We start from the raw sequence: 21,819 nt of genomic DNA, 5'->3' as shown, positions 1-21,819 counted from the left end.
GTCGGAGCTGGACGTTGGTGAGAGAACTTCCCTCCCGCTCTCCCTATTTAGTGAGTATTGTGTTCCTCACGGGGGGGAATGGGGGGTTATTTAGTTTCATGGGCGGTTGTTGGTCTTTGAAGGCGGTTCTTATCTTCGAGGTACAGATAATGGTGTGGGACCCCTCGATGGTATGGGATGCCCGGGGACATTCCAGTTAACCAAGGTATAACTGGAAGGTGGTGGTGCTGCACTGCAGATGGTATGGTTGTCTCTGAGCTGGTTGGTTGCGGCTGGAGGCCTTGTGTAATATGGTTGTCTGCAGGTGCATTTCAGATCATTTTTGGGGGGTGCCTTCGAAGACCAACAGCAACTCTGTATGTTTCTGTTATAAGGAATGGTTGGTGTGTTAAAACGTGTTTGTTAATAAAAGGCCGTGTTGGCCATTTTACTCCAAAATTGGTGTCATGTTTTCTTTAAGTATAATTAAAAGGGGGGGATCTGGATGAACCTATCTCTGGTGCACTAGTCATGCCGCTGACAGCTGAAACATTAAATAATGTTTTCTATATTAAAATACTGCATTACTTAATAATATAACTTATGCAGTATTTTAGCAGCTGTGCGGTATCTTACGATTTGCTGTGGTATCTTATCTAGTGAATTGTCCCCTCTGATTCGAAGGTCACAGTTGAATTTTCCTTAGGTTGGAATGTTCAACCGTGAAACGAACAGGGGGGGTGTTTGGCCCATCACTTGTAAAGTGCTCTGATCCCATGTAATATGTCATGATCCCATGTAAAATGCCCTAATCCCATGTAAGGTGCCATGATCTCATGTACAGTGCCATGATCCCATGTAAGGTGCTCTGATCCTATGTAAGGTGCCCTTATCCAATTTAAGATGCTCTGATCCCATGCAAGATCCCCTGATCCCATGTAAGGTGCTCTGATCCCATGTAAGGTGCCCTGATCCCATGTGCAGTGTTCTGATCCCATGTAAGGTGCCCTGATCCTATGTGCAGTGCTCTGATCCCATGTAAAGTGCCCTTATCTCATGTAAGGTGCTATGATTCCTTGTAAGGTGCCCTGATCCTATGTGAAGTGCTGTGATCCTATGTGCCATGATCCCATGTAAGGCTCTTTGATTCTGTGTGCCATGATCCAATGCATGGTGCTGTGATCCCATGTAAGGTGCTGTGATCCCATGTGCCCTAATCCCATGTAAAGTATTTTGGTCCCATGTAAGGTGACCTGATCCTATGTGCCATGATCCCATGCAAGGTACTCTGATCCCATGTAAGGTGCCCTGATCCCATGTAAGGTTCTCTGACCTCATGTGCCATGATCCCATGTAAGGTGCTGTGATTTCATGTGCCCTGATCCCATTTAAAGCGTTCTGATCCCATGTGCCCTGATCCCATTTAAGGTGATCTGATCCCATGTACCCTGATCCCATTTAAAGCGCTGTGATCCCATGTGCCCTGATCCCATGTAAGGTGCTTTGATCCCATGTGCTATGATCCCATGTAAGGTGCTGTGATCCCATGTGCTATGATCCCATGTAAGGTGCTGTGATCCCACGTGCCATGATCCCATGTAAGGTGCTGTGATCTCATGTACCCTGATCCCATTTAAAGCGCTGTGATCCCATGTGCCCTGATCCCATGTAAGGTGCTTTGATCCCATGTACCTTGATCCTATGTAAGGTGCTCTGATCCCATGTAAGGTTCTTTGATACCATGTGCCCTGATCCTATGTAAGGTGCTCAGATCCCAGGTGCCCTGATCCTATGTAATGGGGCCCACTGTGTGCACTGTTCCCAAGTGATGTGCCTTGCTGCCTCCCATGTAGTGTGCTCTGTTGCCCCCCCCCCCCCCCCCATACTCTGCTTATCTCAAGTTTTATCCAGTGTTTAGCATTTTTTTTTTTCAGAAAAAAGCAAGCACAAGTCTTACAATAAACATGTATATTTTAATATTGATTCTATTTTTTAATACTATTTAAAAAATAATTGCTGTTATATCAACAGCTTGCTGATCAAACCAATGTTCTGTGAGTTGTACATCTCAACATTACTTTATGGGTTCCCCGAAATCTTCAACTTTTTCCAGGGGTCCCTTCAATGTAAAAAGGATAAGTAACACTGCTCTGGAGGAACCTAAAGCCCCATATAGCCAGGTTGAATATTGGCTGAAATCAGCTGGTACAGTAGTAGATAACAGCTGACATTTGGTCTGTGTGTACAAGTCATTATTTGACAGAAGCCGATGTCACAGACGGCTTCTGTCGAACGAGCATGCTGGAAAGTCAGTAGCCGACTGACATCCGATCAGTGCTTTCAGCCAATGGCTGCGAGCGCTGATCGTGTGTGTTCTGAAAACAATAGCTCAGTGGGGAGATTGCGGTACTATCATCACATCGATTGTACAAAGAACTTCTCACAAGCTCCTCAGTTTTTTTTTGTTCAGCCCAGATTACAGTGTGTACCAAGGAACCCTGGTTGAGAAAGGCTGCACTAAAGTGTACAGGAGGGTGCACACCTTTTTTTTTCCACAATAGGTATTACAAAGCACATTCTTATTTAAGCTGCACAACTGCTTTAATAGCAGACTTTTCAAAAGTTCCGACCAGGTCAAACCAACCACTTCAGAACATAATATTCAAAAGTTCCGAGCAGGTCAAACCAACCGCTTCAGAACATAATATTCAAAAGTTCCGAGCAGGTCAAACCAACCGCTTCAGAACATAATATTCAAAAGTTCCGACCAGGTCAAACCAACCGCTTCAGAACATAATATTCAAAAGTTCCGACCAGGTCAAACCAACCGCTTCAGAACATAATATTCAAAAGTTCCGACCAGGTCAAACCAACCGCTTCAGAACATAATACAAAACATGCCCTGGTAGTTTTAATTTCCATACCTAAGGAGTCTAGAGGTCTAAAAATACCATCAATTTTGCCCTGTCTGGAAATAATACAAAATACGGAGCGTGTTTACTGCATAGGTACATTGTTAGACAATAAGCCATTTTTCCATGCAAATTATGCGCAGGTGTAGGAATGCCTTTGAAGCTCATGTGTGGGGCCTTTTAGACATTTTTTTTATTGCATCATACCAAAAGACTGTTATTACCAATCTCACAATCTCTGAAGGGAAGCAGCGATGCTCTGATTAGTTGAATCATTGTTTATTGTGAACTTGATTGAAGGAGTTGTTGATTAGAAGATCTCTCCTCCCCGTAGCCTGGCTTTGGATTGGCTACATCTAGATGGAGCAGTGCTTGCTTCTGTGAAATACTCCATGCTGGCAGTGACCCATCCACCTCCACCAAAAGAAAAACAGCAGAAACGGCTCCATTTCTGCTACTCTGCTGCTGACTAAGGCTGAACAATGCAAGTCTTGCCTGAACCACAATATTCAAAGAATATCTCCAGCCTTGATTGTTATGGCGAACACTCAGGAATTTCCTTCCTCACCTGAGGGCCTGGAAATTAATACTTGATGTGTTTTTAATTTCTTTTTTCTTAACAAGAAAATTGAGTGTTCTTTTTACCCTGTTTAAAACAAGAAGTATTCCCAATCCTTTGGATCCTTCCAAATACAATGTAAGACATCCTTTGGAAACCAGCAACTGGCAATACAGATGGTGCTAGAAGACTATTGGCTTTCGCAAAGAGCTGGTCCGCCATCAGGGGGGCATCAGTAGTAGATGGTGTGGGCGGCCCCTGGGATTAGGGAATTAGTAACTGCCTATCCAAATTTCAAATGAAATCCATGTGGTGGTATGACCCATAAACTGCTCTGTTGAGAAAGGAAGACAAAATATATTAGCAAGGGTAAAGGCAGCTACATGGATTAAGAAGAATATATCTAAGTATGAGCAAAACAGTTTTCACATACCTATAAAATTGTGACATCCACTCTATCTTAGCCTCTTGCCAATGTAACACATATGTGCAGCGGCAAAGAGGGTGGGCTTTAATGCCCACACACTACACATATGTTTCCTTGGGTGACGGGAGTTTCTGTGCTGAGAGTTCACTCAATGCATGCTTTCAGCACAGTCTTTGGCACAGTCTTTGACATCTCCCAGGCACTCTAGTAATGATCGGCACTGTGACAGCCATTCACAGAATGTAGAAAGAACGTCCCAGGTGTCTCACATCCAGCAAAACCCAACAATCTGTATGGTAAAAGCAGCCTCAGCCCAGGCTCCATCCAGGCCATGCGCCTCAACGCGTTTCGCCCTACCCAGTCATGAACATTTCATATGTATTCATTTTTTTAATTGAGGTTTATCACTGTCATAAGAGAGCTCACATTCCCCTTTAATGAGAGCCTAAATGTAAAGATAGGTGCTCTTGAAGGGCTTAGATCTTTAATGTCTCAAGCCCATCTGGATTGGCATAACCCCAAATACCACCAAAACTATCCCAGACTCCTCTGGACTGTCCCAGGATTTTAACAGAATCCTGGTATCCCGTGTGTCTAGGACCGAGAGATGGAGCGCACAGCGCACAGCTCCAGCTCTTTGCAGGCGAACTGATCTCCTGCTTGACAGAGTCTACTCAGTCCAGGTAGCAGAAGGAGGAGGACGAAGAGAGCAGATTCGCGGGACAAGGACTGCAGTGCAAGGTAAGTTTTGTCCACTGACACCATTGTTTACTTTCACCCCCTACTGGGTGCTGTTGTTCCTCCCCACCGCCCTCTGGGTACTATTGTAAACCAGCCCACAGGTCACTACTGATTCCCCCCAATACACACTGGTACCGTTACTGACCGCTATTTTTTCCACACCCAGTTCTGTGCACTACTGTTCTCGCCCACCTTTCACAGTCATCTAGGGTATTTTTATTCCCCTCGCCCTCCGCTGGGCAACATTGTTCTCTCTACTTTGGCTGGGGACTAGTTTTCCCTCAACCCAATCTTCGCATTGTTGTTCCTCCCATACCCTGCTTATAACCTCCCCCCCTCCCCAGAGCATTATTGTTCCCTCCCACCTCCACTGGGCATTATTGTCCCCCTTGCTAAGGTTTACTATTCCCTCCACCACCTTCTTAGCACCAATATACCTTCTGACCCTCTCTGAGCATCAATTTTGCTCCCATTATGTTCCCCGAGCGACGCATAGAGAGGGGGTGTCACCAAACTCATCTGGTCTTCTCACCCTGCAGCTCCCCTGAAGCCAGATCTTCTCCACATCACAAGCACTAGAGCTGCAGCAAGGATTCATGTAGCAGAGCAGCGCTTGTGATATTGATGAGATTGGATGCTAGGGGACGTTGGAGCCACGTTCTTTTTTCACAGACCTGAAGTGAAGATTAGTTAACACACAGTGGACTATCAGCAATGTCCCTGTGCTCCTCACAACGTAAGTCCTGCCCCTTCTAGAACTGTGGGGCATTGTCTATGGGATTGTCCCAGGATTGAAGCATAATCCTGGTGTCCTGCTGATCCAGGTCATGTCCTGAAGTCCAGGGCTGAATCTCTTGTTCCAGCGCTCAGCTCTGATCTATGCACCTACTGCCTGGCAGTGTGATCTCACCAGCAAAGTAAGGGCCCCATGTTACACCCTTCTGACCCCTGTATGATTCACAGTCCTGACCCTGCACTTTATATGCTGTGTCATATACAGTATGTATAGTACGTGATTACCTAATTCTGACCAAGACATTTATTGTCTCTCTGGTGTCCAGTTGCTAGGTAGTTCCCAATTATTTAAACGAACCAGACAAGGTGTTCACATCTATATCCTGTAAGCAGGGAACTACAGTGGGGCAAAAAAGTATTTAGTCAGCCACCAATTGTACAAGTTCTCCCACTTAAAAAGATGAGAGAGACCTGTAATTGGCATCATAGGTAGACCTCAACTATGAGAGACAAAATGAGAAAACAAATCCAGACAATCACATTGGCTGATTTGGAAAGAATTTATTTGCAAATTATGGTGGAAAATAAGTATTTGGTCACCTACAAACAAGCAAGATTTCTGGCTCTCACAGACCTGTAAAAGTCCAAGCTCACCTTAAAGCAGAACTTCACATATTGATATTTTCAGGGGTGGACTGACAACTCATGGGGCCCCCGGGCAATAGGGGATCATGGGGCCCCTGTGTCCTCGCCCACATCCAAAAAAGTCTATGAAAAAGCCAATAAAAGGTACCAGGGGCATCTCATGGGGTCCCCTACTGATCCCGGGCCCTCGGGCAGTGCCCGAGTGCTCGAATGTTCAGTCCGCCCCTGGATATTTATACATGGTTACATTGGTCCAACTTGAGCCGCTCAGCATGGGTGCCATTCAGAGATTGCTTTGCATTTTCTGAGCAAGTTTAAAGTGTTCTCTGATTGGAAGAGGTGGAGAAGCGGCATGGTGATATCATAAAACAGCAGCCTGCTTATATAAAGTCCAATATATTTGGCTACTGAATATATATGATTGTTGAATATAAATCGTATTTATAAAAAAAAAAACAAAATAGGAGAAGCCCAATCTAGGAGAAAAAGTAGAAGCGAAAAGGATAAAAGTAGAAAAGGAGGGGTGAGGAAGGGGGAGGTGACTGACAGGGCGCGGTCACAAATCTTAACAAACTGATAATAGTTTGCAGAATTGTGATCTGCTGATATTCAGACTTACAGTTGCAAGAAAAAGTATGTGAACCCCTTGGGATTACGTGGAGTTTTGCATGAATTGGGCATAAAATGTGCTCTGAACGTCATCTAAGTCACAACAATAGAAGAACACAGTCTGCTGAACATAATACTACACAAACATTAGATGCTGCCATGGTTTAATTGCACATAACATGTAAACATTCACAGTGCAGGGAGGAAAAAGTCGGCTTTTGGAGATACTTTTGTAACCCTTTCCAGCTTCATGCAAGTCAACAATTCTTGATCGTAGGTCTTCTGAGAGCTCTTTTCTGCGAGGCATGGTTCACATCAGACAGTGCTTCTTGAAACCAGTAAACCCAAAACAGGTGTGTGTTTTTTAAGGGCAGGACAGCTGTCAGCAACACATCCAATATCATCACACTGATTGGAGTCAAGGTTGGCTCACTCCTGGCTCCAATTAGCTCTGGGAGAAGTCATTAAGCTAGGGCCTCACATACTTTTTCCTCCCTGCACTGTGAATGTTTACATGTTATGTGCAATTAAACCATGGCAACATCTAATGTTTGTGTAATATTATGTTCAGCAGACTGTCTTCTGTTGTTGTGACTTAGATGACGTTCAGAGCACATTTTATGCCCAATTCATGCAAAACTCCACGTAATCCCAAGGGGTTCACATACTTTTTCTTTCAACTGTATAATTGGTCTCCAAGCTGTGTGTGGCAGTCATGGAAATAAAGTTGACTCAGCCACAATCCCCCCTTTAACAGCTTAAAGCTGAACTCTAGGTACAAAAACGTTTATTGAAATATAATTCTTAACAATGACAAAAGATATAAATCTATTTTGTGTGCATTAAAAGACTTTGCAAACCCAGTTATTACCTGGGTAGAGGTGACATCATCATTGTGCTGTATATAGCCTGTGCAGAGGAAAGAGCTGTGGGAGGGACTGAGCAGGTTCCACCCACCACAGGCTGCCTGCAGAGAACTATAGGAGGGGGCGGACACAAGATCAGTCACCCTGCACAAGAAGGAGAGCAGCAGTGACCGGTCTTTATTATCTTGGATTACTGCACAGATCTGGAAGAAATGCACAAGAACAGGCTTCATGTAATAATGAATGTTATGTTTAAACAATATTACATTAATAAAGGATGACTGTACCGTACTCATTTTACTGAAAGTGTTACTAAACCCACAACAGTAAAAACAGTCTGTATCTGCAGTAAAGCATGCTTGTTATACTCAACTGTCAAGCCAGCAGAGCAGTCAGATGGCCGGGAGCCAGCATCGGGAGAGGATCCTTTCTTTTTTTTCTTGTATCGGGTTGGCAGTGGCGGCGGGCATCGTGATTGACATTGGATTTACTTTGGGGGGCATTCTTTTATTTTTCTTCTTTTAATAAAAGACTTGTCAAAGACTATCTCCTGTGTTTTTTCACACTACACTTTTTTTTTTTGTGAATGGGTAGTGGTAGCATGCACCCCATACTCATTCACATGGGGGGGAAGGATCTGGGGGCACCCTTGCTAAAGGGGGCTTCCAGATTCCGACCAGCCCCGCATCCACACACCCCCACAATTCCCAGGGTTGTGGAGAAGAGGCCCTTGTACCCATCAACATGAGGACAAGGTGCTTTGAGGAGGGGAGCCCCCCGGCCCCAAAGTACCCCCCCCATGTTGAGGACATGTGGTCTGCTATGGTTCAAGAGGGGGTGGGAGCTCGCTTATTCCCCCCGTTTGCTGATCTGCCAGGCTGCATGCTTGGAAAAGGGTCTGCTATGGATTTTGGGGGGGTACCCCCACGCTATTTTTTTTTCACTTTTGGCGTGGGGGTTCCCCTCAAAACCCATACCAGACTCAAAGGGCTTGGTATGGATGGAGGGGGGGAACCCCACGCTGTTTTTTAAATTATTTTTTTTAATTGCTGGCAATTCTATCTTTTACATTCAGCTGTCAGTGGGAACCCTGCAGACAGCTAAAACATTAACGCTGCATAGTTTTCACTACTAAAATATTGCATGACTTGATAAAATAACTCACGGGATATTTTAGTAGTGTTTTTTGGTGAATTCAAACTTTTTTTTAAAAATGCTGTGCGGTATCCTACCGCATACTCGGATGTGGTAAGATACCGCTTAGTGAAATGTGCCCAGTGAGCCTCTCACTGGGCCCCCTATCTGGTCTCCCAGGACCCTGCATTCACTATGTCTGGTCTCCCAGTACCCTGCATTCACTATATATGGTCTCCCCAGACCCTGCACTCACTATATCTGGTCTCCCCAGACCCTGCATTCACTATGTCTGGTCTCCCAGTACCCTGCATTCATTATATATGGTCTCCCCGGACCCTGCATTCACTATATCTGGTCTCCCCAGACCCTGCACTCACTATATCTGGTCTACCCAGACCCTGCACTCACTATATCTGGTCTCCCACAGTGCACAGAACATGGAAATGCAATTATTTTAGTAAAGATAAACTGCTAAATACCTTTTCTCATCAGCAGTATATAGCAGTCTTGTGACTGCTATCAGAGCACTAGTTAAAGCTTATTGGAGGAGTTTTCGTTCTGCAATGACTGTCCTATGAGGCTGCATAACCCCTGACCCTCTGCCTGGACAGTGCTGATTGGCTCTGTTCCCGTTCCCGCTGACGAAGTCCGGTCTTAGGATGTAATGTGTACGGGGGAGGAGCCACGCCTATGACGTCACCCGCGGCTATCTTGCATCTATGCACTGTGATCTAGAGCACTCGGTTATGCACGTTTTGCCTCCTTTGTAAGTGTGTTTTTTATATTTTAATAAAAGTATATTATACGGAGAGCCCTATCCTTCTGTTTTTGCCTCTTTCCATATGTAGTTTGATTGATAACATACAGTTCGAGACTGAATGGAGCCTTCAGTTCTTACATGCCCCAGAAGGGAAATGCGATTTTTGACCTTTTTTTGTCATACCCCAAAGGTGAGCGTTTAATTTCGTCTGGTGACTGGGAGGGTACACTATCTACACTTGGACTCGGGGTGCTCACAGCTCAGCCACTACTGACTACCAGCAAAACAGTCCATCTGGGATTTTCCTCTGACACCTATAAAGTCGCCATAAAAATGCACGTTTTTCCACGTTCTTTACATTAGTGTTGTTTTGTTGCGTTTAGACACGTTTTTTACACATAAAAAATGTTGGCTCAAAAACACCAGTTTGCTGCGTTTTACTGCATTTACCGGCGTTAGAGCATTTTTACAGCTAAAAAACTCCTCTTGAAACCCACTAGTTTTGGGGTTTTTCCAGCCAGAAAATTCCCCTTCCAAAAAACGCTGAGTAAAGCCTATGGGGATGATTTACTAAAGGCAATTAGACTGTGCACTCTGTAAGTGCAGTTGCTCCAGAGCTTAGGAAATGAGCAGCAGCTCAGCTGACTTCCATCATCCAACCATGTGCAAGCAAAAGTGCTGGTTTTTTAGTTTCTTTGCATGTAAGGCTGGCCATACATTATACAATTTTCTTGAGGTTTTTGGTTTAGATTTACAAAAAAAACATATAATAGGAGGTCAAAACTAACAACACTTTCAATTGTATCCAATTAGGCTGGTCATACATTATACAATTTTCTGTCCATTTTCCTTTAGATTTACCTTCAACTATGTAGCGCATGGCTTAAATAAAACTTTAACTTATGTAGCGCATGGGCCTGCCTAATTGGATACAACTGAAAGTGTTGTTTAGGTTTGACCACATATTATATGGTTTTTGGTAAATCTAAAGTAAAAATCTCAAGAAAATTGTATAATGTATGGCCATCCTTAGGTAAGCTCTTGCACTACATAGTTAAAGGTAAATCTAAAGGGAATTGGGCAGAAATTGGACAGAAAATTGTATAATGTATAGCCAGCCTTAGGTAGGCTCTTGAGCTACATAGTTGAAGGTAAATCTAAAGGGAATTGGGCAGAAATTGGACAGAAAATTGTATAATGTATGGCCAGCCTAATTGGGTATTCTTGGCAAAGGGAAGCTTTGCCTCATTTCCTAAGCTCTGGAGCAACTGCACTTGCAGAGTGCACAGTCTATTTGCCTTTAGTAAATCATCCCCAATGTGTCACATAGGAAAATTGTCATAGGATAACATGCTGGGGAGTTTACTGGCTGTAAAAAAAAACCCCAAAAACAGCACCACACGCCCAATGCCCATGAGGCCTGGAAGTCCAAACCATGTAAAAACCAAAATGTTGGCAGCCCAGTGAAGTGGATTTACTAAAGACAAATAGACTGCATTTTACAAGTGCAGTTGCTCCAGAGCTTAGTGAATGAGGGGAAGCTCTGCTGACTGCCATCATCCAATCATGTGCAAGCAAAAATGCTGTTTTTTATTTTCCTTGCATATGATTGGGTATTCTTTGCAAAGTGAAACTTCACTTAACTTACTAAGCTCTGGAGCAAATGCAATTTCAAAAGGTACAATCTATTAGCCTTTAGTAAATCCACCCCAATATGTAAAACAGAAGCAACTAAATAACGAATGTTTAATTATAATGCCTATAATCTACCTTTTGGTGAAGGTCTGCTGGTAATCGGAGCTGTTTTTTAGAGTTGAATTCTTCCATCATGGCTTTAATTTTTCCACAGTCCCCATCAGCAACTAACCACAATGTCCTTTCCATGTTGTAAGGCTCCTATAAAAGATAAAACATGAATTGATGTTCTTTTTAGTGGACCAAGAACAGTGTCAGTCGATAAGTGATTGGCGTCTTCTGTTCCCAGATTAATCAGAGATCAAAATTATGAGTTCTAGCAGCAAGACTTAGGCCCCTTTCGCATTGGGCAATCAAATCAGGTCCAACTGTCAGTTTTTCCGGTAGACCTGGCACCTCGTCAGAAGGTCCATGTATACCTATGGACAGTGGGGGTAAAAATGGATTTGTGTCCATTTACACCCGCCTACCTCCTGGTCCGATCGGGTCAGAAAGGAATCTATCCTCTTCCATTTAGGCAGAGCGGATCGGAGGGAAGTGGGGTGTAAAAAGGACAGTGGAGTCTATTAACTACCAGTTGCCCATAGAGCAGAGCAGGTTCTGTCCGTGTCTGCTCTGCAGAAACTGAGTGGTCACTCTGCAGATAGTGAGTGGACATGGATGTGTCATCTAGTGCAGAAAAAATATTTGTGCGGAAAAAATTTTTTTTGTTGTGATAGTCCCACTCCAAATATATTAGATAGGATATAATAGATAGGATAAAGTCCTTATTCCAAGACCCTTGACCAGAATTCACACCCATTTGTGGTATTATCACACACCGCACTCCCCAGATATAGGTGAATGAAATGCCATAAATTTTATGGACTCATGAATCCAAGATCCTCCTCGGATCAACCTCCAATCTCAAGGTTTAGGCAGAAATCCCCAGTTGTAGGTAAGACTATTGCCTTTCACTCAATGCCTCAGAGATACACATTGTAATTGTAATCAGCCTCCAACCTCCAGGGCGAGCAAAGATCACTGGTCAAAGGTCTTGGAATAAGGACTTTATCCTATCTATTATATCCTATCTAATATATTTGGGACCATCTCAACAAAAAAAAAATTTCTGCAGAAATATTTTTTTTCTGCACTAATTGAGTTTTTGTGAGTTGATATATATGTATATCTAATATTTGTTTGTGCTGTTTTATATATATATTTTTTATTTTTATTAATGATATCACTAAGGAGCAGCAACATTTTACATAGTAACCTCCCTAGCGGTCTGATTATGTTCATATTTCTGTGCTCAAAGCGGTACATTTTTTTGCATGGAAATATGTCATTTTTTTATTGTAGGGCTGTAATTCTCTTAATAACTCACTGAAATCTGTCTGAACAAGAGTCTAGTAAACATCCCGGGTATGTTAAAATTTGAAACGCGAAATCATAAATTATAATTTAATAAATAATTATAAAAAATAATATAATAATAATAAATTTAATTCAATAATGTAATCAAACCAAAAACACTGAAATTTGAAATATAGCGCCAAGTTTGCACATCACTGAGCAAAGTCATAAAATCGTTTTCAGTGTCTGATGACGAATTTCCCCACGAATCATTATCACTCAATTCTGCAAGTGGTTCTGATTTACTATCGCTGTTCTCTAGCTGGTCTAAAACCGATTTTGACCTAAAGGGACGCTTTTTGGACGCCATGGACGTTTCTCAGTTTCCAGGCAGAAAGAACAGTCAAAATGCAGGCAGGGCACAGGACAAAGCACTCGGGACAAAATGTATGTGAAATGGTTTGATACAGTAATGTTTTACTATGTGATTTTAATGTATTTAGTGAATGTCACTTTTTAAAATTTTTAAATTTCCTGTTGGTTACATCCCCGTAAGTCCCGTACGTCCCGACGTCACAGGGAATGGAACCCGGAAGACAGATGCCGGCATTGGCTGGAGGAGATGGCTGGGGACGCTGCAGGGGGGACATCGCAGTAGTGCAGGACAAGGTAAGTGATCGAGGGATCCCGGAGCAACGCTGCAGTGTATTCCCAAGTGTAGCTCGGGGTTACCGCATGTGGTGCTGAAACTTTACCCCGAGCTACACTCGGGAATACCGCTAGGGAGGTTAAGAATTATTTCACATAATTTTTTGGTGCTGGTGATTTTCTGTTATTATGGATGTGTCATCTGCTCGCTCTGCACCAATCAGCAGGGGACCCATGAGCTGATCCCCTGCTGATAAGAATGTAATCCACCTCATGTGAAATGGGGTTTACAGCAAAAGTCTGGAAAGGTGGTTGTGCCTTCAATTTTGTATTGGGTGACAGGCAGTAAAATATTAATTGCATTCTGCTATTTCTCCACTAGATGTCAGCAGAGAACAGATCTTTAAAGCTGAATTCAAGGTATGTGGTGAGTAGTGACATTGATCCAGCTTGGACAATACAATTACAATACAAATGAATACAGGAGGAATCAGAGGGCCCTGCGTAAGTATGTATGTGCCATTTCTGGAAAATCCCCCTGGAGACAGAAATCACTGTAGTAGGCACAGCTACTACAGTGATTGCTGCTAGCTCCTGGATCCCATGCCAAGTGGTTGCTGTGCTGCTTAGTGAACACAGGAGGCTTCCACCTGTGGCATCTTGTGAAAAACATAAGATTTGTTTGCACAGGTGGAAGCCACATTTGGTAGTTCACACATATGAATGGATGTTTTATAATTAATATAAGTGTGTTTACAATTAGCACAAGACACTTTAGGATTTGCACTATATAGGTTCTAAGGGGGGATATTTATAGAGCTGTCCACCCAATCTCAGAAAAAAAATGGAACAGGTTAAAAGGATAAGTTCACTTTTTTACAAAAAATAAACAATTGAGTACTGTCCGTGATACTTTTTTATTTGCACTAACATACAATTTTGAGGACAAGCTTTTGGGGTATGTCCCATCATAACGGTACTACTTGGACCTTGAAGAAGGGGACATACTCCGTGCAAATAAAAAAAAGTATCACAGACAGTACTCAATTGTTTCTGTCGCAAATGCACTAATACGGCTGCAATCACCTCTAACAAAAAATAATAAATGCACATTTTATTGCAGGTAATAAAAATGTGCATTTACTATTTTTTGTTCTGTGAGCCTGGAAAGCATTGCACCAGCAGATCGCCGGTGCCATGCAGAACTGCAGACTGTCGGTGTAAGCTGTCTGCTCGTACATCATATGGGCAAGCAGATACACACTGACAAAGAATCAATGAACTACCAGAGCACTCAACAGAGCCGTGGTAATTAATTGAGATCTACAAGACAACAGCCGCAGAGGATGTGGGAACTTGTATTCTTCCCATTCACAGCATACTGTGAATGAGTGACACAGGAAGGCAGAGTCCTGCACAAACACTTTTTTTTAAATTGTGACAGCTAGTGGGGGAAGGGGAGGGGGCTGTCACATTGGGGGAGTGGGGGCCAGTCCTTCCAGAACATGTTACACCCAGAATATGGGTATAACATGTAACATGTTACGAAAGGTGTACTTATCCTTTAAGATGTATGAAAACTGTAATAATGAACATCTCTTATTTGCACCTTTTTAATTTGTCAATTATACAATTGTAAGTGATTTGTTATATCTGATTGATAATATCACTTGATCCTGGAAATATCCAAGGTTGTCCTGTGCATACTTCCTCTTATCTTAAAGTTTTACTAAACCCAGGACCCTGCATTCACTATATCTGGTCTCCCCGGACCCTGCATTCACTATATCTGGTCTCCCCGGACCCCGCATTCACTATATCTGCTCTCCCAGGACCCTGCATTCACTATATCTGGTCTCCCCGGACCCTGCATTCACTATATCTGGTCTCCCCGGACCCTGCCTTCACTATATCCGGTCTCCCCGGACCCTGCATTCACTATATCCGGTCTTCCTGGACCCCGCATTCACTATATATGGTCTCCCAGGACCCCGCATTCACTTTATCTGGTCTCCCCAGACCCTGCATTCACTATATCTGGTCTCCCCGGACCCGGCATTCACTATATCCGGTCTCCCCGGACCCGGCATTCACTATATCCGGTCTCCCCCGGACCCTGCATTCACTATATCCGGTCTTCCTGGACCCTGCATTCACTATATCTGGCCTTCCTGGACCCCGCATTCACTATATATGGTCTCCCAGGACCCTGCATTCACTATATCTGATCTCCCCGGATCCTGCATTCACTATATCCAGTCTCCCACACTACACACAACATGGAAATGCAAATATTTTAGTAAATTTAAACTGCTAAATACCTTTTCTCATCAGCAGTTAGAGCAGTCTTGTGATTTTTATTAGTTTCCAGCTAAAGCTTGTAGGAGTTTTCTTTTTGCTCTAGTAGGATGCAGAACCCCTGACCTCTGTCTGACCAGTGCTGATTGGCCCTGTGCTCATCACATGCACTCTCCCAAGAAAAAAAAAAACCTCTCTAGTAATACACACCAAACTGAGCATGTGCAAAATACCTATGGTTCAGTCTGTCTTATCAGGAGATAAGAGGTGGTCGCTTGAAAAAGGGGAGGAAGAGAGAAGATAGGATCAAACATCCTTTTTACACAGTGCAGATGATTAACCCCTTAGGTTCCACAGTGAGTATAACAAGCATGCTTTACTGCATATACAGGCTGATTTTACTGTTGTGAGTTTATTAACACTTTAAGGAGAGAAATTAGCCCTCCTAGTCCTTATCTTTGGAATACAGAATAATTACTGTCTTTGTCAGCCATTCTCAGCTGAGGGTTCCTCCAGAGGTTGCTGGAAGTTTCTTGAGCTGTGTCCCTTATCATGGTGCCTTCACAGTTGCAGGTCCATAACCACTTTGCAGAGTCAGTAGAAAGACACCAATGATCTTTTTAGCTGACTGTAAGGGCGTCATTGAAGCCACCACTCTAAGGAGGGCAATCTTCCCACTGACCACTAATGTACGACACATTTTTCCAATAGACCCAACTGACTATTCATACCAAGGGTTCCATGAGACCTACGAAATTATTTCACAGATTCCTCTGGGGTTAATAGGTTGAGAAAGGCTGCTCTATATTGTACAGATGAAAACAGTGGAAGAGGTTGAGTTGTTTAATAACAGACAACTGAGCAGGGCTGACACCACTCAGTCCACAAAAATGCTGCGTGTTGTCAGCTTAAAACAGGAATTAGTTGTTGAATGCATTTCTGCAGATCAAGAGGTATTTTTTCCACTTGTAGGGTCTCGAACAACTTGAGCACCAGCCTGTAGTACCCCTTCATTAGAAGGCCATTTTCAGGTTTCATTGATAGTTTGACTGACAATTACTCATGTCATGACACACTGTACAAACATTAATTTTGTATATATCATTTATATAGGTAGAGCTCTCTTTTCAGGGTATTTAGAAACCATTGTTTTGGTTTTTTTCTTTATTTTTTTACTATAAAAAGGAAGAAAAAAAAAGACTGAAAATGTTGCAAAAATGGTTTCCCCTACTTTTGTTATAATAAAAACACCAGGACAGTATGGAAAACCTCACAAATGACCTCTTTTTGGAAAATAGACACTGCAAGGTGATCTCTTTTTTGCAACAATTTTTTTGGAATCGAAGAAACATGCCGGTAATGACGGGGTTAAAGCATGGTGCTTGGTTGTGGTGCATGAGATGCATTAAATGTACAATTCATACACCAGGAGAAGAGGTGTTGAAGAGGTTATTGTACAAATCACATACAATGGGAAGGTGGAGATTAGGGGGTCAGTGTGTAGGATAAGGAAGGTGAAAGGACACATAGAGAGACAGCCTGAAGATCAGATGTGTAGGGGAGGGGAAAAAGAGTGAAAAGCCTAAAGAACACATTCCCACACTTAGTGAAAATCCTTCATCATGGATCATCTACTACTTCTGATCCATTTATTCCCCCTTCACAGATTACGGTCTTTGCTTCATAAATGACTACTCTTCCTGCTCCTACTCTAAATTCCTCCATTGCAAAAGGAAGGGGCGGGATCAACAATGCAAACAGTAGTGTGTTTACATTTGTGTTCCCTGTAATTGGTCAGTACAGCAATCACAAGGTACAGAGCTGATCAGATCAGCTCTATACTATACACTCTGTCTCTGAACAGACTTGTCTGCTGACAGCTCGCAGCTATCAATGGGTGTAACAGCCATCTAGGGGGTGCTTTGTCCAATGTCATTTATAAATGGTAATGAATGACATTGTGCTACTCCACCGTTCATTATTGGATACAATGATGGAAACATAAACATTCAAGAACTGAACATATGAGAAATCAGAGACCTTCACTGCCATATCTAATATACTGAGTTCTAATAGTTCACTTACATAGACACAAGATTATTTTGCTTAAACATGGACATGGGGGATATCCTCTTAAAGCTCAACTCCGGGCAGATATAAAAGACACAAGTTAATGCATCTCTGTAATCATAAGTACATCCATATATGCATTTTTAAACACTGCATGTACCTAAATCTGACTGTATCAGCCTCATGCAGTCCCTGTACAGCAGAGCTCAGACCAGGGTTGGGAGAAGCAGTATAAGTAGCATGCTAATAGGAGGTGAGAGCAGAGTGATGAAGAGTCTAGGGTTTTTTTAATCAGTTAATTATTAAAAAACATCCTTTAAAAGAAACATACAAAAATTAAATTAACAGTATATTAATAAAACATTAAAATTATTTTATTTTATAAAAACATTAATGAAAAATATTTTTTTAATCACTTTTTTAATGAAGAGTCATCTTTCTGCTGCTTGTCCTTTTACTGTCAAATCACAGGGTGATGTGGGGTGGACATATGTAAATGTTATGGAAGTGGAGCAGAGAATTTCAGGTCTTATGTCCTCCAGGCATGGTTGTGTTTTGTGGCAGAGCTGTTTGAATCTCAGAACTGGTTGGACAGAAAGACAAATGCTTTGAAAGATTAAACCGCTCCCTTACATCTATTTCCATTCCATTCATCTATAGACCTGCAGATGCAATGCTTAGGATCCATAAAGGATGGAAACACTACAATAGCATGTGACAAAAATGAAATGTGGAGATGGGTTGGACTTTGCCAGAAAGTGGGCCCGTTGGCCGGTTGTCTGGATTGACTTGCCCAGGCTGCTGTTCCTGCCACCTCTACAAGATAAGCACTCTGAAAACATATAGAAGGTGTCAGCTGTATAACATTTAATACCTGGATATCCATTGCAGAGGCTAATGTCATCTCTGTTTCTCCCAATGAGAAGTCTCCATGTTGAATGGCTCTGTGAATGATATCATTTTTATTTACAGCAGCAACCAGCTGGATAGGCAGCCCCATCTTCTGAGCAATGCAGCCGGCTGTGAGAGGAAACAGAACAGAAAAAGGTAAGTCTACACAATAGTTCTGCCTATCTCACATAACAATCACATAAAACTACAAGATATTCTCACCGACTAGAAAAATAAGTGGGGATCAGTGTCAAGGGTGATAATGTGATGTGACAGGACCATGTGAAGTCTAAGGGGGGGATTTACTAAAACTGGAGCACTCAAAATCTGGTGTAGCTGTGCATGGTAGCCAATCAGCTTCTAAATTCAGCTTGTTCAATTAAACTTCGACAATAACAACATGGAAACTGATTGGTTTCTATGCAGAGCTGATTTTGTACTCTCCAGCTTTAGTAAATCTACCCCTTACTCTTTCCTTACCGGCTTGGGCAATCCATGGACACTCTGTGGCCCCTTAACGCCAGTGCTCCTGTAGTTTCCTAAGCAGAAACCTCCAGACATTGCCCCTCCAAGACACCCTGTGAGCATCCCAGCCTGGCCTAATTTGAACCCAGGCTCTTCATCTGAAGCGGCAGTTTCGTCCAACCATCCTTGGTCCTCCTTATTCTCCTTGGCCATGTCCAAGCATAGTCCTACAAGTGAACAGCCAGCCATGTAGGGTAATGGTGGCAGCAAGCGTTATGAGTTACAACAATTCCTTTAATACAAGGAAAGGTGGAGAGGGAGAGACCAGTGGCATAGCAGTGCATAGAACATAGTCCCAAAATTCCTCTAAGGGTGGAATACGATTTGTCTTACCCCATCAAGTGGGAAAAGTCCTTATGCTCCCCCTGGAGGGAAAGCTTATGTGGAAAGGCTTACTGTTTACATGAAGGCTATGAACAGGTCCAAGGCGAGAACTACTACTTGCTTCTTTCCACAGCTTGAAGGCCTTTTTCACTATCCCATCAACCTAATTAAATAGCCCTCCAGGAACATCCCAGATGGGTAGAACCATTTTTCTAAACCTTTTAAAAGTCAAGACATCCTTTAAAATTATAGATGATCTCAAGGCACCCCGTTCTAAAATGTAAAAATCTAAACTAATCGTTTTACATAATACATCAACATCCACACACATAAGACACCCAACATTAGAGGTGATTTATTATTTCAAAGCAATTACTCTTATCCAGACTGGTACTGACTAGTATTCCAACATTGCTTCCTTATTCTCTCTCACCAATTCAGTTAACATGAACCAGTGCTGACAGAGTGGGGTGGGGGAAGGGTTAAATAAAGATGCCTGTAGGTGTCTGATGTTCTCCTTATCAACCAATGATGTCAGTGATTGTTAGAATGCTGGTGACTGGCCTGCACAGTTAATTAAAAACGATGGCTTTGTGTAACAAAAAACAGGCTTAATCTACCCACTGGGTTGTACACAATTTTGGGGCAGTTTTTAGGCATTTTCCAAGGCACTCTTGAAGAACCCAAAAAGGCACCCTGGTAGAAAAAGGCTGGGGTAGAGCATGGGTGCTGAGCAACTTAAGGTGGAGTTCCGACTTTAAAGTGGAACATAACCCATCAATGTAATGGTTTCCCAGAACTGTTGTAATCAAAGCATGCTGTGAATGACAGCTCTCAACTGAACTGACAAGCCATAAATTGTCTGGTGTCATAACTGATCAAATGTGCAGAACCATGGCAACTGCAGATCAAACAGAGGCTAAATGGCAGCTTCCTTATATCAAAATTAATAACCAAGTTACACTTCCCAGTGTTAATGAGGAGGTGGAAACTCAGCTCCTTGCACAGATCGAAAGGGCTGGGACAGTGATAGTAATTGGGGATTTTAACTACCTGGAAATTGGCTGGAGTAATGGTACTGCAGGAACAGTTAAAGGGCAAACATTTTTAAACCTACTACAGGACAAGTTTATGGTACAGTTAATAGAGGCCCCTACTAGGAACGATGCTCTGCTGGACCTGGTAATCTCAAACCAGAGCTTATTACTAATGTCCATATAAAAGAACATCTGGGTAGCAGTGACCATTACATGATTTAATTTATTGTTAGCTGTAAACAGCAAGCACATACGGGAAAAATAAAAAGGCTCAATTTCAAGAGATCTAATTTTTCAAGGCTGGGATCTGCTCTCCAAGCCTTAGACTGGGAGGGAATATTGGCATTGATGAACACAACACAGAAATGGGAGTTCTTCAAAGACTGTATGTGAACATACTGCAAAATATATTCCCATGGGGAACACATTTAAAGGGCTAAAAATCAAATCTATGTGGCTTACGGCCAAAGTTAAAAAGGCTATAGATAATAAGAAAAGAGCTTTTAATAAATATAAAAATGGTATACTTGGATTTTGCAAAAGTGTTTGACACAGTTCCCCACACACGGCTAATGTGTAAGGTAAAGTCTACAGGCTTGGAAACATCCGTATGTAAATGGATAGAAAACTGGCTAAAAGATTGTATTAAAAGAGTAGAGGTTAATGATTCATACTCTGAATGGTCTGGGGTCATCAGTGGTGTACCCCAAGGTTCAGTGTTGGGACCCTTACTTTTTAATATATTTATAAGCGATATAGGGTCTGGGATTATAAATCCCATTTCAGTCTTTGCAGATGACACCAAGCTGTGCAGTGGAATAACGTCCTTACAGGATGTCTCCAACTTACAAGCCGACCTCAATGCTCTGTGTAATTGGGCAACTATGTGGCAAATGAGATTTAATGTTGATAAATGTAAGGTTCTGCACTTGGGGGCTAAGAATATGCATGCATCATACATACTGGGGGGGGGGTACAACTGGGGGAATCAATGGTGGAGAAGGATCTGGGGGTTCTGGTAGATCACAAGCTTAATAATGGCATGCAATGCCAAGCTGCGGTTTCTAAAGCGAGCAAAATCCTCTCTTGTATTAAAAGAGGTATAGACTCCAGAGAGAGAGATATCATATTACCCCGGTACAAATCATTAGTAAGACCTCATCTGGAATATACAGTTCAGTTTTGGGCACCAATTCACAAAAAGAATATTGGGGAACTGGAGAAAGTACAGAGAAGGGGAACCAAACTGATAAGAGGCATGGAGGAGATCAGCTATGAGGAAAGATTAGAGGAACTGAATTTATTCTCTCTTGAGAAGAGGAGATTAAGGGGGGATATGATCTCCATGTATAATACATAAGGGGGGATATGATCTCCATGTATAATACATAAGGGGGGATATGATCTCCATGTATAATACATAAGGGGGGATATGATCTCCATGTATAATACATAAGGGGGGATATGATCACCATGTATAATACATAAGGGGGGATATGATCTCCATGTATAATACATAAGGGGGGATATGATCACCATGTATAAATACATCAGTGGTTCATATAGTGAACTCAGTGTACAGTTATTCAGGTCATCACAGAGGACAAGGGGGTACTCTTTAAG

The 21,819-nt window shown here is 42.4% G+C and overlaps 1 protein-coding gene across 2 annotated transcripts in view; it reads right to left on the bottom strand.

The window, feature by feature from the left end:
- Nucleotides 1-1,932: 1,932 nt before the first annotated feature.
- Nucleotides 1,933-21,819, bottom strand: part of LOC149450173 (threonine synthase-like 2) — a 63,828-nt gene continuing 43,941 nt past the window's right edge. For both annotated transcript variants that reach the window (XM_089692327.1, XM_089692328.1), the window contains exons 6-8: nt 18,294-18,439; nt 11,141-11,266; nt 1,933-3,784 (exon numbers count right to left, since the gene is read on the bottom strand). In XM_089692327.1, the coding sequence (XP_089548453.1) occupies nt 3,734-3,784; nt 11,141-11,266; nt 18,294-18,439 (323 nt within the window). In that variant the 3' untranslated portion in view covers nt 1,933-3,733. The remainder of the gene's footprint in view (nt 3,785-11,140; nt 11,267-18,293; nt 18,440-21,819) is intronic.

Source organism: Staurois parvus, unplaced genomic scaffold, assembly GCF_062004578.1.
Source record: "Staurois parvus isolate SC_StPar_1 unplaced genomic scaffold, SC_StPar_1.0 ptg000581l, whole genome shotgun sequence".
NCBI lineage: Eukaryota > Metazoa > Chordata > Amphibia > Anura > Ranidae > Staurois > Staurois parvus.
The sequence above is the reverse complement of the archived record's forward strand: the minus strand, read 5'-3'. Positions and strand labels throughout refer to the sequence as shown.